This window comes from Varanus komodoensis, unplaced genomic scaffold (genome assembly GCF_004798865.1).
Source record: "Varanus komodoensis strain SLA01 unplaced genomic scaffold, ASM479886v1 scaffold10, whole genome shotgun sequence".
In the NCBI taxonomy this organism is placed as follows: domain Eukaryota; kingdom Metazoa; phylum Chordata; class Lepidosauria; order Squamata; family Varanidae; genus Varanus; species Varanus komodoensis.
In genome coordinates, this window is record NW_025335269.1 from 18,642,969 (window position 1) to 18,661,672 (window position 18,704).

General features: G+C 37.4%; 1 protein-coding gene across 20 annotated transcripts in view; it reads left to right on the forward strand.

Moving 5' to 3' along the window:
• CLASP2 (cytoplasmic linker associated protein 2) overlaps positions 1–18,704 on the forward strand; it is a 136,652-nt gene that overhangs the window by 22,090 nt on the left and 95,858 nt on the right. For all 20 annotated transcript variants that reach the window (XM_044455203.1, XM_044455211.1, XM_044455267.1 and 17 more), the window contains exons 6-7: positions 687–784; positions 12,670–12,740. In XM_044455203.1, the coding sequence (XP_044311138.1) occupies positions 687–784; positions 12,670–12,740 (169 nt within the window). The remainder of the gene's footprint in view (positions 1–686; positions 785–12,669; positions 12,741–18,704) is intronic.

Here is an 18,704-nt window from a genome sequence, read left to right on the forward strand (position 1 = left end):
CTGGATCCAACCTATAACAACTATATAATTACAACATATTTTCAGTCAAGCCTAATAGAGGTAGTCCAGCAGTCCCTATGCAAATTATTGAATGTGTAGCCTACTTTACTTTCTCTTTCAAGGAACCCAAAGTGGCTTACAAGGTTCTTTTCCTCTTCATTTTACCCTTACAACAAAGACCCTCTGAGGTATGTTAGGCTGGTCCAAAGTCACCTGGTGAACTATATGGCTGACTGGGCCTCATGAGTACCAGTCCAGCACTCTTAACTACTATACCACTCTGGCTTGTTACTTCCCTGTGCCCACTGCTGATGTTCTTTCTTCCTGCTGAATAGCTGTTCATTCAGGAAGGAAGCAGTTTATGATTATGGATCAGTAATGACTTGTATAGTAAAAGATGTCAGCTGTCTGAATGGGATTTGAGATTTCTAAAACTTGCAAAAAAATCTTTCTCTTTTAATCAGATGTCTTATTTTATGATGTTGCAAAAGATCTAACAATGATGTAGTTGACTCCTTTATATACCCAAACTTGTTTCAACTCATTTTCTTCCTTATATTTACAATTGTTGAACAGTGGGCAAGTGGAATGCATGTGCAAATAGGTGGCAGATTAAGTGCAATGTATACCACATTTGTTGTTAAATGTTCTTTACAAGTTTTAATGGTTGCATTGTATGCTGACAGGTGAGAGATGCTGCAATATTGGCAATTGTGGAAATTTATAGACATGTAGGAGAGAAAGTAAGAATAGACCTTAACAAAAGGGGACTTCCCTCTGCAAGGTGAGTTTGTACTAAAGGTTTGTACTAAAGGTCATGATTATATGTGCTTAGATGTATCTAATTGATAAAATGCATTGTTATGTGTCCTCAAGTTGTTTCCATCTTACAGCAGCCCTAAGAAAGAAAGCCCTCCAAAATGTCTTGCTTATGAAAGCTCCATTCAGTTCTTTCAAGTTCCATAGTGTGGCTTCCTTTGACTTTCCCTAGCATACGTATAATGTCTATGGCTGGATAAATGTATAACATATTTTGCTCAAAACCTGGAATGGAGAATAGTTAGCAAGCAAGGTTTTAAAAACAACTTCATGGTTTTGTGTCTGGAAGATATTATTTGTACCAGCCTTCCCCAACCTGGTGGCCTTCAGGGGCATTTGGACTGCAACTCCCAAGGTTGGGGAAGGTGATTTATACAAAGGGTCAGCAACTTGACTGTCCTTGCAGCCAAGCATTTTGGAACTGCTAGAGTGATGAAGGAGGCTTTAGTTGGGATCACTGAGTACTGAAACAGGCTGGTGTGTGTGTACACACAAGCTTCAGCCCCCAAGCCAGCACCACATGCACAGCTGATGTTCAAAATATTGTCCAGCCCAGCTTTATGCAAACTAGAACCATGATGAATGTTAATTTTGTGGCTGTATAATGTGACTTAAGTGACTATAAAAATCATTTGAATGTTGATTGCCTAGCAGGAAATTTTCACACACTTCAAGAAAATTAGGGAAAGTAATCTTTTAGTTGAACAAAGGATGTTTCCCAAATACTGCACAAAACTAATGATCAGGCATGGACATAAAAAAAGCAGTTAAATATTCTGCCTTAACCTTCATCTACCATTTGTTTTGAAACTAGCACTCCACTGTTGGGGTCCAGTGGGTTGTTTTTCCTAGCTGGGAACAACGATGCAACTCCAGTTTAAGAGCCAAACATAGATTTTTTTTCATATCTCATTCCAAAAAATTAAATTTGGAACAAAAACACTGGGCCTTAAAATAGTAAGCCCCAGAAGAGAAAGCAAAACCAAAATAAAAAATGACCGGCTGAAATACTGATGTCTTGGTAAATAATGGAACAGGTTCAACGTATTCAATTGCCTAATAGGGATTTTCTCTCCAGAAGAGCATTATAAATAGGAAATCAATGCTGCCGTTTTGCAATATAAAAGTATTAGGTCCTTGTCAAAATGAAGTCAGTTCTGAGCAAAAGTTACTCCCATAAGGATAAAACTTTTGTGTGCGATCAGACAGCACCTGACAGTTCTTTGTATGCACACATGCAAATATGAAGATTTTATTTTACAGAAATGAAAACAAAAACAAAAGCCTTTTCCTGTGTTCTTGAAATGGACCCTCACTGCATTCTCACCCCAACCCCCATGGAACTGATAATACCAACAAAATGTAAAGTTATGCTCCCTGCCCTGTTTCAAGAAGTTGTTGGGGATGTATTAGAATATAGTTACCTTAGACTCATTTGATAAATTTCATTTTCGTGTTCATTTTAATAGGGATAAATGTGACTGTTAACAGCTTAGTAATTTAGACTTCATAAAGAAATTGGAAAGGTTATTCGGAAATATATTCAAAATGACAGCTGTTCCCCATAATTGCTTAGGAACATCTGGAGTATGAAGTGGTTCGCTTTTGTTTCATTTTTTTCCAAATACTTCAAACAGGGGCTACAGTCTACAATAACCCTTCTGGCTTTAGAGGGTTAAGCTAATCAGGATGGTGATTATGAGTAATGTGGGAGCAGGATATCACTGTAGTCTTGTAAACACAGTTTCAAGGCAGAACTAATATAACAATATTTCCAACAATAGAACAGATCATGGCTTGCCAGAGTTCTGTTTTTCGTCCTCATCTGTGACCAAGGATAGGATTTGAAGTTGGTTCAGAAAAGTATTTTTTTAATAAACTTTTAATATCCCATAAAAAAGGTGACATTAAATTTGGGATTGGTTTAAATTTCTAAAGCCGAATGTACCAAATTTGTTCTTGGGGAAACTTAAAACCCTCTGAGGCGTAATCTATTTTTGATGTTTGCATTATGATAGGATCAAATACACTAGAAGAAAGTTCCTTCCCCCCCTCCTCCGCAAAAAAAAAAAAAAAAAAACCCAAACATTAAAAGGGGGAGGAAAAGTCTGTGTTGAATTTTCCTTCAGTGCTCCTTGTGCTCATAAGAAATGAATCCTATTAGTTGTTTTAACTAGCTATAGCTATATCTGTATATCTGGTCTTTTACTAAGATTGGACTCCCCTCACTGAGCAACTTAAACAATTTCAATAACTTAATTGTATTTATTTATTAGATTTTTATCCCACTTGTTTCTTATAACAAACTCAAAAACCCCAGCTTTTTATGTTCATACACACTTTTCTTGAATTAACGGTATTATGGAGAATGTGAATCTTCACATGGAAATTTCTAGTCTAGCACCTAATCAGTTGTGTAGATCACATCATATTACATTTATTAAAATAATACTTTACTATGTTAAATTTTTAAAATACCCATCTAATTTTAGGAAAGGAAGGAATTAATTTTGTGCTAGTGCTCTTTGCTGAATAGCTCCTCCTAGGATATACCTTACTGCTGCATAATTTAAAGTAGGTATCTATGTATGCACAGGCATCATGGGAAGACAGATATACAGACACATATTCTAGGGGCTGATTAAAAACATAGGCTTCTATCTTAAGGATTTCTGTAACCCAAGATGAAAGTGAAAAGTGGGTCAGGTATACTCTTGGGAATGAGACATATCAGTATACCTACATATGAAGACTTTTACTTGCTGTAGTCTCTTCTAAATGTAAACTTTGAGACTGTTGATATATAAACCATCTCCAGAACATATAGTACAGACCAAAATTTGTTCACAAGAAAATTTTGTGACTCTGTCACTGGAGATTCCCTGTAGACATGATGAATAGTTGCTGATTGTCATAACCGCCATATATTTGACCAGTTTGTCATTTGGTGCTGGGCTCAAGAAGGCAGAAGCAGTTGGAGAAGGAAAAGTGAGTTGTGCTGCTGTTTTTTTCTTCAAAGCTGAATGTGCATAGACATACCAGTTACCTTCTCTAGGGAGGGGGAGAGGTTGGTGGCAAGCAAAAATAATTAATGGATGGTAAACTGTTCCAAAACTTGTAAAACATTGACCACATGGCATATGCAGAAATTTGGATATTGAGTTCTGTAGTGCAGATAAAGTCCTGTAAAGCAACAATGAGCAGAAGTTAGATCTCCAGGTGCCCGGGGCATCAAGTCTCACATGCTCCTGCCAGCACTGCCAATGATCAGGAATGCTTGGAGTTGAAAACCAACACACATAGAAAACCACTTTCTGCACACCCCTACATAGAGCATACAGCTCATCCTCAGAGATCTGGTAGTTCATCTGAAGTAAACACTGGTCTCTGTTGAAACCTTTCTTTGCTGGACAGAAGAATATTCTATGTACTGACACTGAGGTTGCAGTCTGATACCTGGGAATAGGCTCCATTTAATTCAGTGGCTCTTATTTATAAACATATATGTATAGGATTGCACTGTTTAACTGATCGATTTGGCTAGTTGCTAGAGTTGTGCTGACACATCCCTTTTGCTGTATATTAGCAGCTCTAGGCACTCCTGATATAATAGCATGTCACCCTGTAGCTGATGGGCTTTTACTTTTAGAGCAAAAATGTTTGTTTCACTCTAGTGATTTTAGTATCTACAGAGTTGGGAAATATACTTTTAAATGCTATAAAATATCTGTATTCTCAAATTTCTGTTGGTCTCCCAGACAACCATGGCTGCTTGATATGTGTGAGGCATCAGGATCATGGTGAGATTTTATTAAGAACCCTGAGCTTTAGTGAACACATATACTTGTTTGTCCTGGAAGATTATGCATCATATATGGTCCTATAAGAGTCAATAGCCTTAGGACTTAGTGTTAGATGCATAATAACCATCTAACCTCTGTAAACCAATGGAACCAAAAACATAGCACTTAGTAAATTTAGTTAGTTATATTTTAGCTAATATTTTACTAAAATTTAGCTAGTAATATTTGCAGGTCATATATATCTCATGTAGGTGACATATGTAAACTTGTTTAGAGTGGTTCTCTTGCTACAATGGCCCATGCTATACAAGACATAAAGGATAACATGGTTTCCTCCCTAGCTTAATTCAAATGAACAATTATCCTATGCTATCACTGTTAGACTGGAGTTTTTAATAGATTAAATCCTGAGTATGCAATCAATAGATATTTGCCAGGAGGAAAAGTTAATAGATTGGAAACTTTTTTCCCTTCATTGAATGAGGAAAACATTTCCAGTGAACATATTTTCAGTGAATTGCTCCAGCAGTGGATAGAAATGCCTTCATTTCATATAAAGCTGTCTTGGATGACAGAAACCAGAATCTTCAATCACATGTACACTGTTACCTATCAGAATCCAGTAGCTGGCTTTCTTTACTACACCAAAACAGTCTCTTAAGCAAACTGTAACATATTTATTTTGCTCTTGTGACTCCAGCCACATGCCATTTTTTCTCTTTTGCCTTTGTAACATGTCGACTTCTTGCATTCAAATGCCAATAGCTCCAGGGCCTAGATTCTCTTGATTGAGATCTGAAGTTTGGCATTTATCATTCAGTGAACAGAACTGAACTCTTGAACTGAGAAGGGTATGCAGAGGTCAAAAATTATTATGAAAATGTTTCACTTATCTTTTTTAGGAAGGGAAACTTGATAAGTTGAAGAGTGAGTCAGAAATTCCCATATATTTATGCCTGCCCTCCTATAGCATCTAGTTTCCATAGGATCTTATTATATTCATGTTAAAACTGAAAGACAGGAGTATAGAAACCGTAGATTAGGAAAGAGTAAGTAAAAATGTGAAGTGAAAGGGAACAATTAAAAGGGCACATGTTCAAATTGAATGTGGGGGAGTGGTTGAAAAAACTCAGACTTCTGAGATGCGAAACGTAATAAAATAAGTTTTAGTGTTGTGTTTCAGAAAAAGTGCCACCTATGTTTTGAGTTATTAGATATTTCTGTGCCTAACATAATATTACCAAGACATGGCATGTTCTGTTTGAAATAATTGGATATAGCCCTTAGATGGGTTGTGAACCATTGGATTTATATCAATATCTAAGTCTGTGCACTCATGCATGTAAACTGCCCAGACTCGTTGTCTGGATATTTTAAGACAAGTTTTCATCAACTATAAAAAGCTAGTCAACACCTTCATTCTTTTGTGATACATAATTATTGCTGATGATTACCCTGGATAAAATAGTGAATTGATAGATCTTTATTTCTGTTTTAATCTGGGGCATTCCTCAAGTTTTATTCAGAGTTGAATATGATGGCAAATGCCATAGTGAGAAGGAAATATTTCACAGTGCTCTTTGTTGGAAGATGCTGAGATACAGAAAGTGAAATAAGGAATTATAGCTCCTTAATATGAGACCCTCAGCTTGGTCCACAGTGGATTGTTCAGTAGCCCACTTGTATTTGTTTGCAAGGTATTTGTGAATAAAAGCACTCAGATATCCTCGAACTTGGACTCCATGTCATTAGTGATACATTGCTGCAACCTGTAAACAGAAGATTGTAGATAGTAGTACAGTAGAGTTGGAAGGGGCCAGAAGCCCATCAGGTCCAACCCCCTGCTCAGTGCAGTACTTCCAGTTAAACCATTCGTTTTGGATGACTGTGATCCATGGTGGTAAAAAGCAAGAAAAACTTGAAAACGCTGTTCCCATGAAAAAGGAAATAAAAAAATGTGGGATTTTAAATATATAAGAAATGGAAAAACTTTTTCATTTCAGAATGATGAACAAAATGTTATTTGAACAGATTTGCATCTCTGGGAGCACATTTCTAAGCATGTTTTAGCAGAAAAAGGACCTTCAATTCCCATTTTTCTATAGATAGCTATACTGGCTTGGAACCGCTATGAATCTTTTTATATTTAAACATGCATAGAATTGCACTTTAGGTTTTACAGATCATAATATGCCCTATATCTGACTGATACTGGTGGAATTACCACCATGTTATGATGATGCAGGATTTTTAGATCATTATGCAAGATGCCCAGATTCTTTCTTTTAGTAGCAAGCAGAAAAAAAGATTCCACTCCCACACAGTGCTTGGATCTTAATGAATGTTTTATTCCTACTTAAATTCTTAGAAATCCTTCATTCACATTCCAAATTATACATGAGTAAACTTGCATATATGCTGCTTCAGCTCTCCCTCTATTATTGAGGATGCCTGCATCAGTCCAAGGGCCAATTCTATTCCACATCTGTTTTTCTACAGTGGCTAGTCAGATGCTTCTTGGAGGCCCAGGTCCTCTCTTGGTTATTCCTTGACAACTGGTATTCAGAGGCATGCTACCTCTGATTCCGGAGATAGTATATTCATCATGACAAGTAGCCATTGATAGTCTTATTCTTTTAAAGCCATCTAAGTTGCCACATCATTGCCTCATCTTGTGCTAGTGCATCCCATAGTCTGTATGCTGTGTGAAAAAGTACTTTTTGTCTGATTTGAGTTTAAGTTTAAACCTGGTACCCACAGTGGGCTTGGTTACTCGGGCAGGCATGGCAGAGCAACCCATTGTGGGTACAGTGGGCTCACACAGACAGTGACTAAATCACTTTGCTATTCACCATGATAAAAGTCGTGGGCAGAGTTGAGACCTAGTGAGAGCGGTAAAGTCCACAGACGTTCCCCTGTGGACCTGGTTGAGAACCTCCATATATTTGGTGTATGGTGTGTATAGGCCATTCTGGAAGGAGAGCCAGTTGTATCAAGGGAGGCCTTAGGCACATCTTGAAGAGCCATATCCACCAGGAGGTGTGTTAATATGCAGACAGTCTTCAGTTTTTAAATAAACTAATACAGTAAAACAGGTAATATTAAAACTGATTTAAAATATAGATATCAACATTGTGTGTTGTGTTAGGCATGTGCCTTGCTTGCACTATGTTGTGATTCTGTCCTTCAGTATAACATTTTTCCCCCATATGGTTAGTTTTGATGAAGGATATCTGGGTTTGTAATCACTCCGGTTGTCTTGAAAATTATTCTGTGGTTTTTAAACTACTATGTGCCCCCTTCCAGTTCTATAAATTTTCACTAGCAATTTTTAAAAATATAGATTTACATTTCACATTATTTCAGAAGTTATTACAGGAAAATCTGCTCAGACTAACCACTTCATATAAGGCAGATTAGAAAGATTTGAATAAATAAACAAGAAATTAACTTGTAAATTGGTTGCTCAACAGCTGAAAACTGACCATCATTGTAAGAAATTATTTCTGATACTGGATGGAGATAAGCATCTAATTTAAACAGATTTTTTGCCATACTTGCACTCAGTGTGATAAATAATAATATGCTGTTCCTTAAGAAATACTATGGTCAGTTACATCTGCACAAACAAGACTACAACTGATAAATAAACGAATTCTATGATTGACCAGTGTGATTTTCTGTACATTCATCTAAAGTAAAGCAAAGTGCAGTAATCCAATATAGCTTTATATGCTGCTAATAAAGTTGATTTGACATTCTGTGAGAGAAGTACGTGTGTAAAACTTTGAAGGGGAATTTTTTTTATAGTCTCTGTTTGGAATAACAGATACATAAGCATACATTTTCCAGTACTCTGCTTTTTCTTATTTCTAAAAAGCAAAGAAATGAGAACTACTTCAAAACTGCTGCGGTTACTTGACTATAAATCATTGAGATGAGATGGTGAAATATTAGTTTGGGCTGGTTCAATTACATCTAGAGGAAATAAAACGTCAGAGGTTTGGGCCAATTCTCTCCTATGTGTTTTTTCTTACACAGAAATCTGGATACAGCTAGACATGTTTTCTTAGAAACACTCCTGTTTGTTCATGGTTGGTGAAATGAATGCGAAATTGCTACAGCAGTGACAGATTTACAATTGGTTTAATAGTTTGGATTGCTTGGGATGATTTTTCGCCAACATATTGCATTGCAGTCCATGACATTCCTAAGAGCGGTATACACTTGGAACAGAAGTTAAATTCTCAAGTTGTAATGTGATTGATGGATTGATTGGATTTTTAGCCTGCACCATTAGTCACATGGCTTCCTGGGTGCGTTACTGTATTTACTGTCTGTATTGGGAACATCTAATGGGAACATCTAAGTCCAGGAAATAAGGCTTGAGTCATCCCAAATGGAATATTGACAAAAATGTATGGTTCAGTTGCCATGGGCCTTGAGACAGCCAAATTAATCAGAAAGGGAATAACAGGATTCTGCAACTCTGGGAACAGTCTACAGAGCTACCTCTTAACCCTTGAGGGTACTGTCTCACCTGTTGCAAAATCTGCTTCAATATAGACTGCAAGACTTGTTCTCAGATTCATCAATAATTAATCTCAGATTCAACTAAGAAAGATCTCCCAGAAAGAAGCATACTTACTCTAGTGTCACTTATGCTAACCTTGAATCTGGCACCCCATCATTGGATTAGATCCAAGAACTGAAATTATTAAACTGCCTTATTAGGCACAAAGAACCACTGAATTTCGCAAAGATTAGAACAGTATGACAAACAAAAATAGATGATATCAGTAGAAAAGTTAAGTTCTGTAAAAGTTCCTTGGAAATAGAGTGGAAAGTATGGATCAAGACACCTGAGTTGATGGTGGTGAGGAAAAAGATAAACCTGATACTAAGGTCAAGAAGAACATTGCATGTTTAATATTTTGGAAAAAAATATTAACCATCTCTGCAAGACTTGTATAACATTAAGAAGACGATGACAAACTTCAGGAAAGCTGGTTACCTCTTGATAGGAGGATTAAGAACATAAGAAAAGCCATGCCAGATCAGACCCTCCAACATCCTGTTCACATGGTGACAAAACAGCTACCCACAGGATCCCTCAAGAATATATAAGAGTTCCATCTGCCCAGGCTTCTGAGCAAGCATGCCACCAGTGGCAATTGGTAGCCTCCTTGCATGAATTTGTCCAGTTCCCCATTTAACTTTGTGCTGTGTAGCTAAGTGCCTTTATCTTGGCTAAATCTCCAACCAGCGAGTGTCACAGTATGAGTCTGGGTTCTGGTATTATGAGAGAGGGAGAAAAATGTCCCCTTTTCCACAGCATGCATAATTTTAATTATTAATTATTCCAATCCTTTCCTAATTATGCTGACATGGAAGTTGCCTTTTTGAAAGAATCTGTGCACCAGCTTGACATTTTCATTGAGCTGTCCACCCACCCTCCCATATCCCTTTCTAGATCAGTCACTGCTAGCTCAGATACATCCGCCTGTATCTAAAGTTAGGAGTTTTTGCTCCAACGTGCATTACTTAACACTTTTTTTACACAACTGTTCTTGCCATTTTCTTGGCTTGCAGAGAACTGTTAGGAGCGTCTCACAATCCATGTTTGTTTTAGCTACCCTAAAAAAATTGTTGTCATCAACACATTGGCCACTTCACTGCTTATTCCTAATTCAGATCATTTATGAACAAATTGAAAGCATTGGCTTTATTACAGAATGCTCTGGGATTCCATTCCCTCTATTGGGAGAAATCACCATTTATATCCACTCTCTGTCTTCTGTTCTTTAACCAGTTACTAATTCATAAGAGAACCCTTCTCCTCTATTCCATGACTGCAAAGTTTTCTCAGGTGTCTTTTATGAAGAACTGTGACAAAACCCTTTTGAAATTGCAAGTAAACAGTATCTGCTGAATTACCCTGTCCATGTGCTTACTGAAACTCTCAAAGAATTCTTACAGAGGCATATATGAAGGTTGGAGAGTTCTGCTTTTCACTTCTTGGTCAAATTTGCTTAGGTGAGAGCATTGAACTAGTTCAGAGAACTTTTAGCTCATCTATTTCATTTCATGTTTTTGGAGGATTGAGAGCTCTTCATCTTTCTCATCTGCAACCCCATAAACTTCAACAAAACATCAAATATTTTCCATCTTATTCACTTTTCTCCAACAGGGCATTACAGTAAAAACTTCATCAGGAATTCTGCACTTCTTTCATAGGTCCACAAAAGAATGCAGACCTCTGGACCTGTCTCTGACATCTTGGATGCAGTGACAGACTCAGCATTCAACCTAAAGCAGTAAAATGTACTCCTTGGGGTGATGGTCTGCAGTTTGTAGTGTTTATTAATGCCTCACTGGATAGGAAAAGTATATTTAATGTGTTCGGCCCTGGCTTAAACATTACTGATAATCGACACGTGCCTAGTTGTTAATGTTATATGCTAGTATTTGTGAAATGAACTGTTTTGAGTGGTTCTTATAATTATGTACTTGCTGTAATCCATATACTCGTATGTTTTCTATTATTATTATTATTATTATTATTATTATTATTATTATTAATACTTATATACTGCCTCATAGCCCATGTGGACTGCCCAGAGAGCATTGACTATTGGGCAGTATAGAGATGAAATGAACTAATAAATGAAAATATTCCTGGAGTTGTTTTGTGCATGTACAGAATTCTCACATGTATGACTGCACTGATGACCATGCAGAGACCTTGAGTTTAGAAGCCATTAACTAAAGTTAGTAGTAGAAGTAGCATATGTAAGTATACTGGTGTCCTTGAGAATTTCAGGCTGGCAGAATGGAAAGTGATCCCCACCTACCATAGTATCCCCAGTAGTGCTCTGACTTTTTAGGTTTCAGAAGAAAAGTAAAGCCAAAGCATGGCTCCACAACTTGTACACTCTAAGGATATGTAAAAATTTCTCTAGTTATCTTGCTGATACTGCACTAATCTAACTGGTCAAAAATGTTTCTCTTAAAAATCTGTGTTCTTCCCTCCCTCCCTTTCTGAGGAATTTTCAAGAAGTAATTACTTTGAACACTTAACAGTCACATGCATATTATGCCTGCTGTTACTTTTGAAGTTAATCATTGCTTTGAGAAACTGAACTTGAATTCAAGGTTGCAAGGAAACTGAGCACCAGACGGGCAGAAATTTGTGACTCTTTCCAGTATTATGCAAGATAATGTATGCAGTTTCTTTTGAAGTGGGCACTGACACAAATAAGTTTGCTGTGAAAACTTCAAGCAACTTGGCAACACCATACCATGATATTACAACATGCTTTTCTGCTTAATTAAGAATGTAAACTGGTTCTGATTTCTCTGAGTATCTAAGAACTCCCTTGTATATTTGGAAATGGAAACATGTTATTACAATAGGTCATGTAAAGAATATATAACTTTGAAACTTGGGCTCTGAAATCTTAAATAATAGAGTAATAGGCTATGATCTATGTAAAAAAGAATTAACAAATCTAACATCTGGAGGATTAGAAAGCTCTAGGAACAGCAAGCACCAGGAAGCCAGCCAACATTAGTTGCTGAATTTAGGACACAGGGGCTGAAATGTTTGGACATATAAAAGAACAAGGCAAGCTGGAAGGGAAAAGAGTATTGGAGAAAACCGGAGGACAACATCCTAAAGGGAAATCCAGAAATAGATGGGTGAACTCAAGATGTATGTTGTGTGTGGGTAAAATGTCAAGAATGTTGACATTTGCATGATAGGGAGAATGTGATCTGGACATGTTTCACTTGTAATTAAGCAAGAATGCATTTTACAAACTCACCCACATTTAATGCATGCCTTGTTTCCGCTATACTTTAAATTATTGTATATTTATAGTATATTATAGACTGTAGATCAACACAATGTTTCTAGAAATTAGAATCCAAGAGAAGCCTTGAAAATCATGTGAATCCACTTAAATAGTAATGTAAAATAATACTCTTCAATTTGGGAAAAGGTAAAATATTTGTTAAACTGTACTGATACATATTGTTTTTGCAGATTACAAACAATATTTATGAAATTTGATGAAGTGAAAAATTGTGGCAATATGATTTCAAGCAACATCAGTGGTGAGTATCCTACATTGTATGTGAGCTGTCTATTAAATGTAGCTAAACTGCTGAGCTGCTGGGCTGGTTGATTGAAAGGTCACCAGTTCGAATTTGCACAATGGGGTGAGTTCCCGTTGCTCCGTCCCAGCTCCTGCCAACCTTGCAGTTCGAAAGCATGCAAATGCAAGTAGATAAAAAGATACCCCTTCAGTGGGAAGGTAACAGTGTTCCGTGCACTTCAGTGTTTAGTCATGCCGGCCACGTGACCATGGAGACTGTCTGCAGACAAGCGCTGTCTCCCTTGATTAGGAAATGGAGATGAGCACCGCCCCCTAGAGTCAGGCATGACTGGACTTAACGTCAAGGGGAAACCTTTACCTTTAAGACACCTAAAGAGATTTTAGCATTTTAAATCAACATTAGTCTGCCTTATGCTTTGTAACAGTTGATCCTTCAAAACATGCACAAATATAGTTGTAAAAATGTCATGAGCAGAGCTGGCTGGAGCTGGGGGGACAGACTAGATGGCCCAGGAGACCCCTTCTGACTCACTCTGTTTCTGTGTTTCTAAAAACCTATGGTGTCGAATGTGAATGTTTGCTTCTGAGAATTGTTCTTGCTGATAATATTGCAACTTTGATAAGGTGGACTTGGCATAGTTTCAGTTTTTTACACAATTCAGAAATTGCTAGGCCAGTATAGATACCAAGCGTGAACTAGGAAATCCAGATTCAGACAACTCAGAGTTGGGTTCAGGCCCATTGCAAAGAGCTCTGCCTACATGTCCATGTTAGCTCTCAACTTCTGGTACATTTTGAGAATAGGGGTACTTTTTTGTCTGCATTGTTACTTTTTCACATTCTCATTTAACAATTATATTTCTACATATTTAGGGTATGTCTAAGGAATATCTAAGAAACTTTTTCCTGTTGGTCGATTGCCACCTTGGTGTGTGTAAATTTGTTGGTCTAAACACAGAATTTAATTCTGCCCTATTTGTCTTAGCTTCTGAGGGCGTTTTCCATTTGTTTTCATTATTTTGTGGTTATTCATATGTGAATGGTATTCGTGCTACTTGCTACTTCTGTTGTCTTTTCAATGCTGTAGTTATTCTTTTAAGGTAGAAGTATCACTGAATTTATCCAAAGCATATATTTTGCATTTAAGATAGGGGTTTCTGAAGGGTTCCTCACATTTTGGTTTTCTTTCCATAGTTTGTTGAATCATTTCATACAGCTGGTTTTTATTGGTACAAGCACAGACTCTGTTAAAAAGATTTGTTCACAAGAGCTTTGCCTTCTGTGAGCACTTCCAGGATATCCCACTCATCAAAAACACTTTTCCTTTATTTTCAATGGGCAGATTTCACTACCATTGTCATATACCATGGTCAGCCAATAACATGAGCTAATATTTGTGCTTATAATTCAAGAGATGTATAATATTTATGTCCATACAGAGTTGCTGTAGATTGCCTTGATGGATTTTTTTTAGCAGAGAGCCAGTGTGGTGTAGTTGTTAAGAGAGTGGGACTCAGGTGATCTGGGTTCTAGTCCCCACTCAGCTATGGAGTGAACAGTGGGCCAGTCACAGACTTGAAGCCCAACCTACCTCACAAAGTTGTTCTGGGGTTAAGATTGAGTGCAGGAGGAGAAGAATGTTGTAAGCTGCTTTGAGTTTGTTGTAAGACAAAAGTGGGATATAAATCAAATAGATAAATAAATTTTAATAAGACTAAGTGCTTCATATAACCTATTTATTCATTTCTATACTGCCCCATAGTCAAAACTCACTGGGTAGTTTACAGCAATGTATAATACAGTACAATACAATTACCATAAAAGCAACCATGTTAAAATGATTTTAAAATTAATTAAAACAGTTTTTAACATAGAGTAAAAAAGACACTATGAAGGAAAAAATCACCTGGATAATCCTCTCAGGCCCCTGGATAACCAAGGAGATCTTTAAAGGCCTCCTCGTAAAGATCTTGCACTGAAAAGATGGCAAGATTGGCGTTGGGCAAGCCATAGAAGGGAGGTTGTTCTAAACATGGGAGGCTACCACAGTAAAGGCCTTCTCCTTATAGCCTCCCTGCCAGCCTCCTGTGGGGTTGGCATTCAGAGGAAGACCCCAGAAGTTGAGCTTAGTGTCCAGAGTTTTATCTTTTGCAGTTGTTTAAAGAATACTGTGTATTGATGGGAAATCAGGCTTTCTGGCCACAGAATGAGAATTTTAACCTGTAAGACCAAACACCATGATACTCACTTATAATCATATAATCATAATACTCTGAGTTCCAAGTATTGTCACTCTGTGGGTATCTTGTTGTATTCCTGCTGTGGAGTTTAGTTATACTCTTGTGATGTTAGATAATAGCATTACTGTTGCAAATCTGTGCAAGTCTCTAACCTATAATAAGTCCTGTCATTTTCAGGATCTGTGTACTGCATGGCACTGGGGCTGCATGGCATGTATGGTGTGCCTTTCTGCTACTTGCAAGTCTTAAGGCTATCAGCTCTGTTCCATTTTTAACCTCATCAAAATTTATGTGGTATTCCTCCTAACGAGGTGTGTTAAGCTTCTCCTATTTATCAGCAAATGAACAACCATTTCCATGGAAACGGACAGTACAGACAGCAGCAGAGCTTACAGAGCTCCTATTCTCAGGGCCTGCAATCTGTAAACGCTGTTCCTTCTACAGGATTTCAGAGGATTCCTACATGATATTTTAAATGTTAGGGAAGAGGATTATGATTAAAAATTGCTAAAACCATCAGTGTTACCTCATGTTCACAATGGTCAAACGTCATCCAAGTGATCTAAATAGGTTTTCAGTTCATCCATAGTGACTTCATAATGCCTGTTTTATAAACATATGGGTTTGCATGGACAGAGAATATGAAACTTTATTTTCAGAGACTTTGAACATCATGTGAAAAAACGATTATATTACTCCCAACAAATGACACTGAACTACATGTCTCTGCACCACAGATACATGCCCCTTCTTTAAATGGCATGTAGCTCTATTCGCTGAATGTCTTTGCTCTACTTGAGATACCAGCCGCTTATAAATTATATAGAATTGTTACAGTCATTGAGCTATGAAGAATATGCACAAATACTAATTTTCAAATGAAAATCAGAAGGCAAAAGCTATTGTTTGGGGAATAATGTAACTGTACATATTGTTTTAGCTATAAACACATGAGCTGGCATGTTTTACCTTATTACACAGTATTAGACTAATTGCACTTGACTGCTTAAAGCATTGCAAATAAATAAATAACATTCACCAGACATTTAAAGAAGGCTTTTAAGCCGGCTTTTCCCACTGATAAATATTTGTATATAGCCAACTGAAATTCTTTTGCAAACTGTTCTCATCTGCTTCCTTTCACCCGTTTTAGATGTTCTAGTGTTAATGGATTTTTCCTGCATACATTCGCATAAACTGTTAGTCTGTGTGTCTTCTGTCTGATTACCATGTTATATTTTATTTGTATACTCCCCAAAAGTAGAAGCAGTCTGGGTGTTTCACAACAATCAAAACCAAAAAGTACAAGGTGATAAAATACAATATAACATTTCATACAAGATAAAATGCAGATTTCTTTCATTCCATTAACTCTGTGATTATTGAACAAATGAATTGAGTGTGGAAGCTGCTCATCCTTCAGGTCTAGAGGTTTGCTGAAAAAATAGATTTGAGACCAAAGATGTCCTTGAGAACAACAAAAACAAAAATCTGGGAACTCTGACTTGTCAACACTATGATATTAGCCCTTGGTTTCAGGCACTAATGAACAGTGGGAATAGCTGCAGTAGCCATGGGAACCAAAGACTGCGTTAGGCTGGAAGGTTGGGGACTGCATTATCTGCTGAAGTGAGTGAAAAGGATGGAAGGGGAATGAATGACAGTGGAGGAGGAGGAGGAGGAGCTGTGGTTATGACTGTCTCAAAATTTAGTAGCATGAGTGCTTTCCCTCTTACTTTCTGGTGCACCTCCTCTCACTATCAGGGGAGATAAACTGGTAATAATGCATCAGGACTCTGAAGCCATTTTGCAGAGAAGCAGGAGGACTAGAGGTAGGTTGACTAGTATTTCTAGGTAGGCACTGGTGGGAATAGAGGAATTGTACAAGATGGTTTATTCAGTTCTGCATTTACAGAACTGGGTAGTAATTAAGCTTATAGTTGGTTTTAACATTTTAAAATGGAGGAGGGCTTTCTCTGCGGTGGTGCCCCACCTATGGAATGCTCTCCCCAGAGAGGTCTGCCTGGCGCCGTCGTTACTTGTTTTTTGGCGCCAGGCTAAGACCTTTTTATTTAAAACTTAATTTAATTGTTAATTTATTATGTATTTATAGGATTTTAAATTTTTAGCTGAGATGTTACTGGGCTTTTTAAATCTTTATTTATTTAGTGTTATTTATATGTTTTTAATTATGTTGTGAGCCGCCCCGAGGCTTTGTTGTGATGGGGGCGGCATAGAAATGTTTTAAATAAATAAATAAAACATTTTCCCCAATGTTCCCCCTATATGTTTAAAGGGTAGATTTGGGTGAGATAGCAATTGATCTGAGGTCACCTGGTAAGCTTTATGGTTATGCAGGAAGTTGAAATAGTGTCTCCCTGGTCCCAGTTCTTGTCTGGGTTTCTAACTACTATGTCACACCGGTCAGTCTTCTGGTCCCTGATCTTCTCACTGCAAATTTCTGCAGTTCTACCTCTCATGAACCCTTATGAGCTTGGTTAGTGGAGCAGGAAATATTCCTATATGTGACTAAATAGACTGTGTAAAGATTTTTTTAAATCAATGAAGTTTTGTGGCTGTGCTTGGATTTCTTGTGAAGAAAGCTTTCTAAGAGTAGATCATTGTTCTAAATAGTTTGTTTACACAGTGCTTAAAGCAACCCATACTGATATTTTTGTGTGTTTTTATTGGTTACACTGTTATACTGCTTCATGCATTTCACAAAAATTTGTGGGAACTGCTTGCCACAATTCTTTGTGTAGCTGAGAAATGAAACTATTGTTGACTAGAGGAACACTACAGACTTGCCTTGGATGTGTGATTGGTTCAGTTTAATGTCACTGACTTTACCAGAAGCAATCTTTGTTAAGCGGCACAGATTTCTTTGAACAGAAAAGCCTTTGACAGTCTTCCTTTGACGTGATTTGTTTACTGCAGCCAGTCATGGTTTTGTACAATGGGAGATTGAGAAGATAGCCCCCCCCACCACACACACACACACACACACACACACACACACACACAAAAGGCAAATCAGAAATATGACACATCTTCTGTTTGTAGATATGTAAATCAGATAATGGTTGGATCATGTGACCTCCCCAATTACACATGAAATCTTGGTGGGGGATGTAAGCAAAAAGTAATTACTGAACACATGCCTTGTGTTTTGATGACTGCATTAAAAGTCTCTGTGGAATAACGTTGATTGGCTGTTAGCAGGGTCTTTAAAGAAAAAGGCATAAAGCTACTAGAGAGCTAAGGAAGGCTGGGAAAATCTTTCTGTAATGTTGAATGCATCATTTGGTTTAAGCTGGAATGGTAGTGGATGGAATGAGTTTCCTGTAAGAAGAGGGACTTCTATTTTGAAGTGGCATAGCAGCTGTTGCTTATTGCAGTATAGAACTGCAGATCTGACTGGGTCACACAGTGCTCTGTCTGTCTTCACGCTGCACTGGACTGAGAGTGGCGCAGGCACATATAGTCACTCCGATTGAAGTTGGACCATTTGAAAAACCATCTAGTAACATTTCAACTGTGTAATGGCTGTTGGAGATGGTGAGTATAATTTTTGTTCTCTGTACAGTCTTCTTCTTTGTGCATCTGAATGGTGAAACTACCTTGCCATGTTAGACATGTCAGACATGGGTTTATGCTGTAGTATGGTATATTTGTTGTAGGGCTTCTAAAACTTAAATTGGGTTTAAGCAACAGTAAAATCA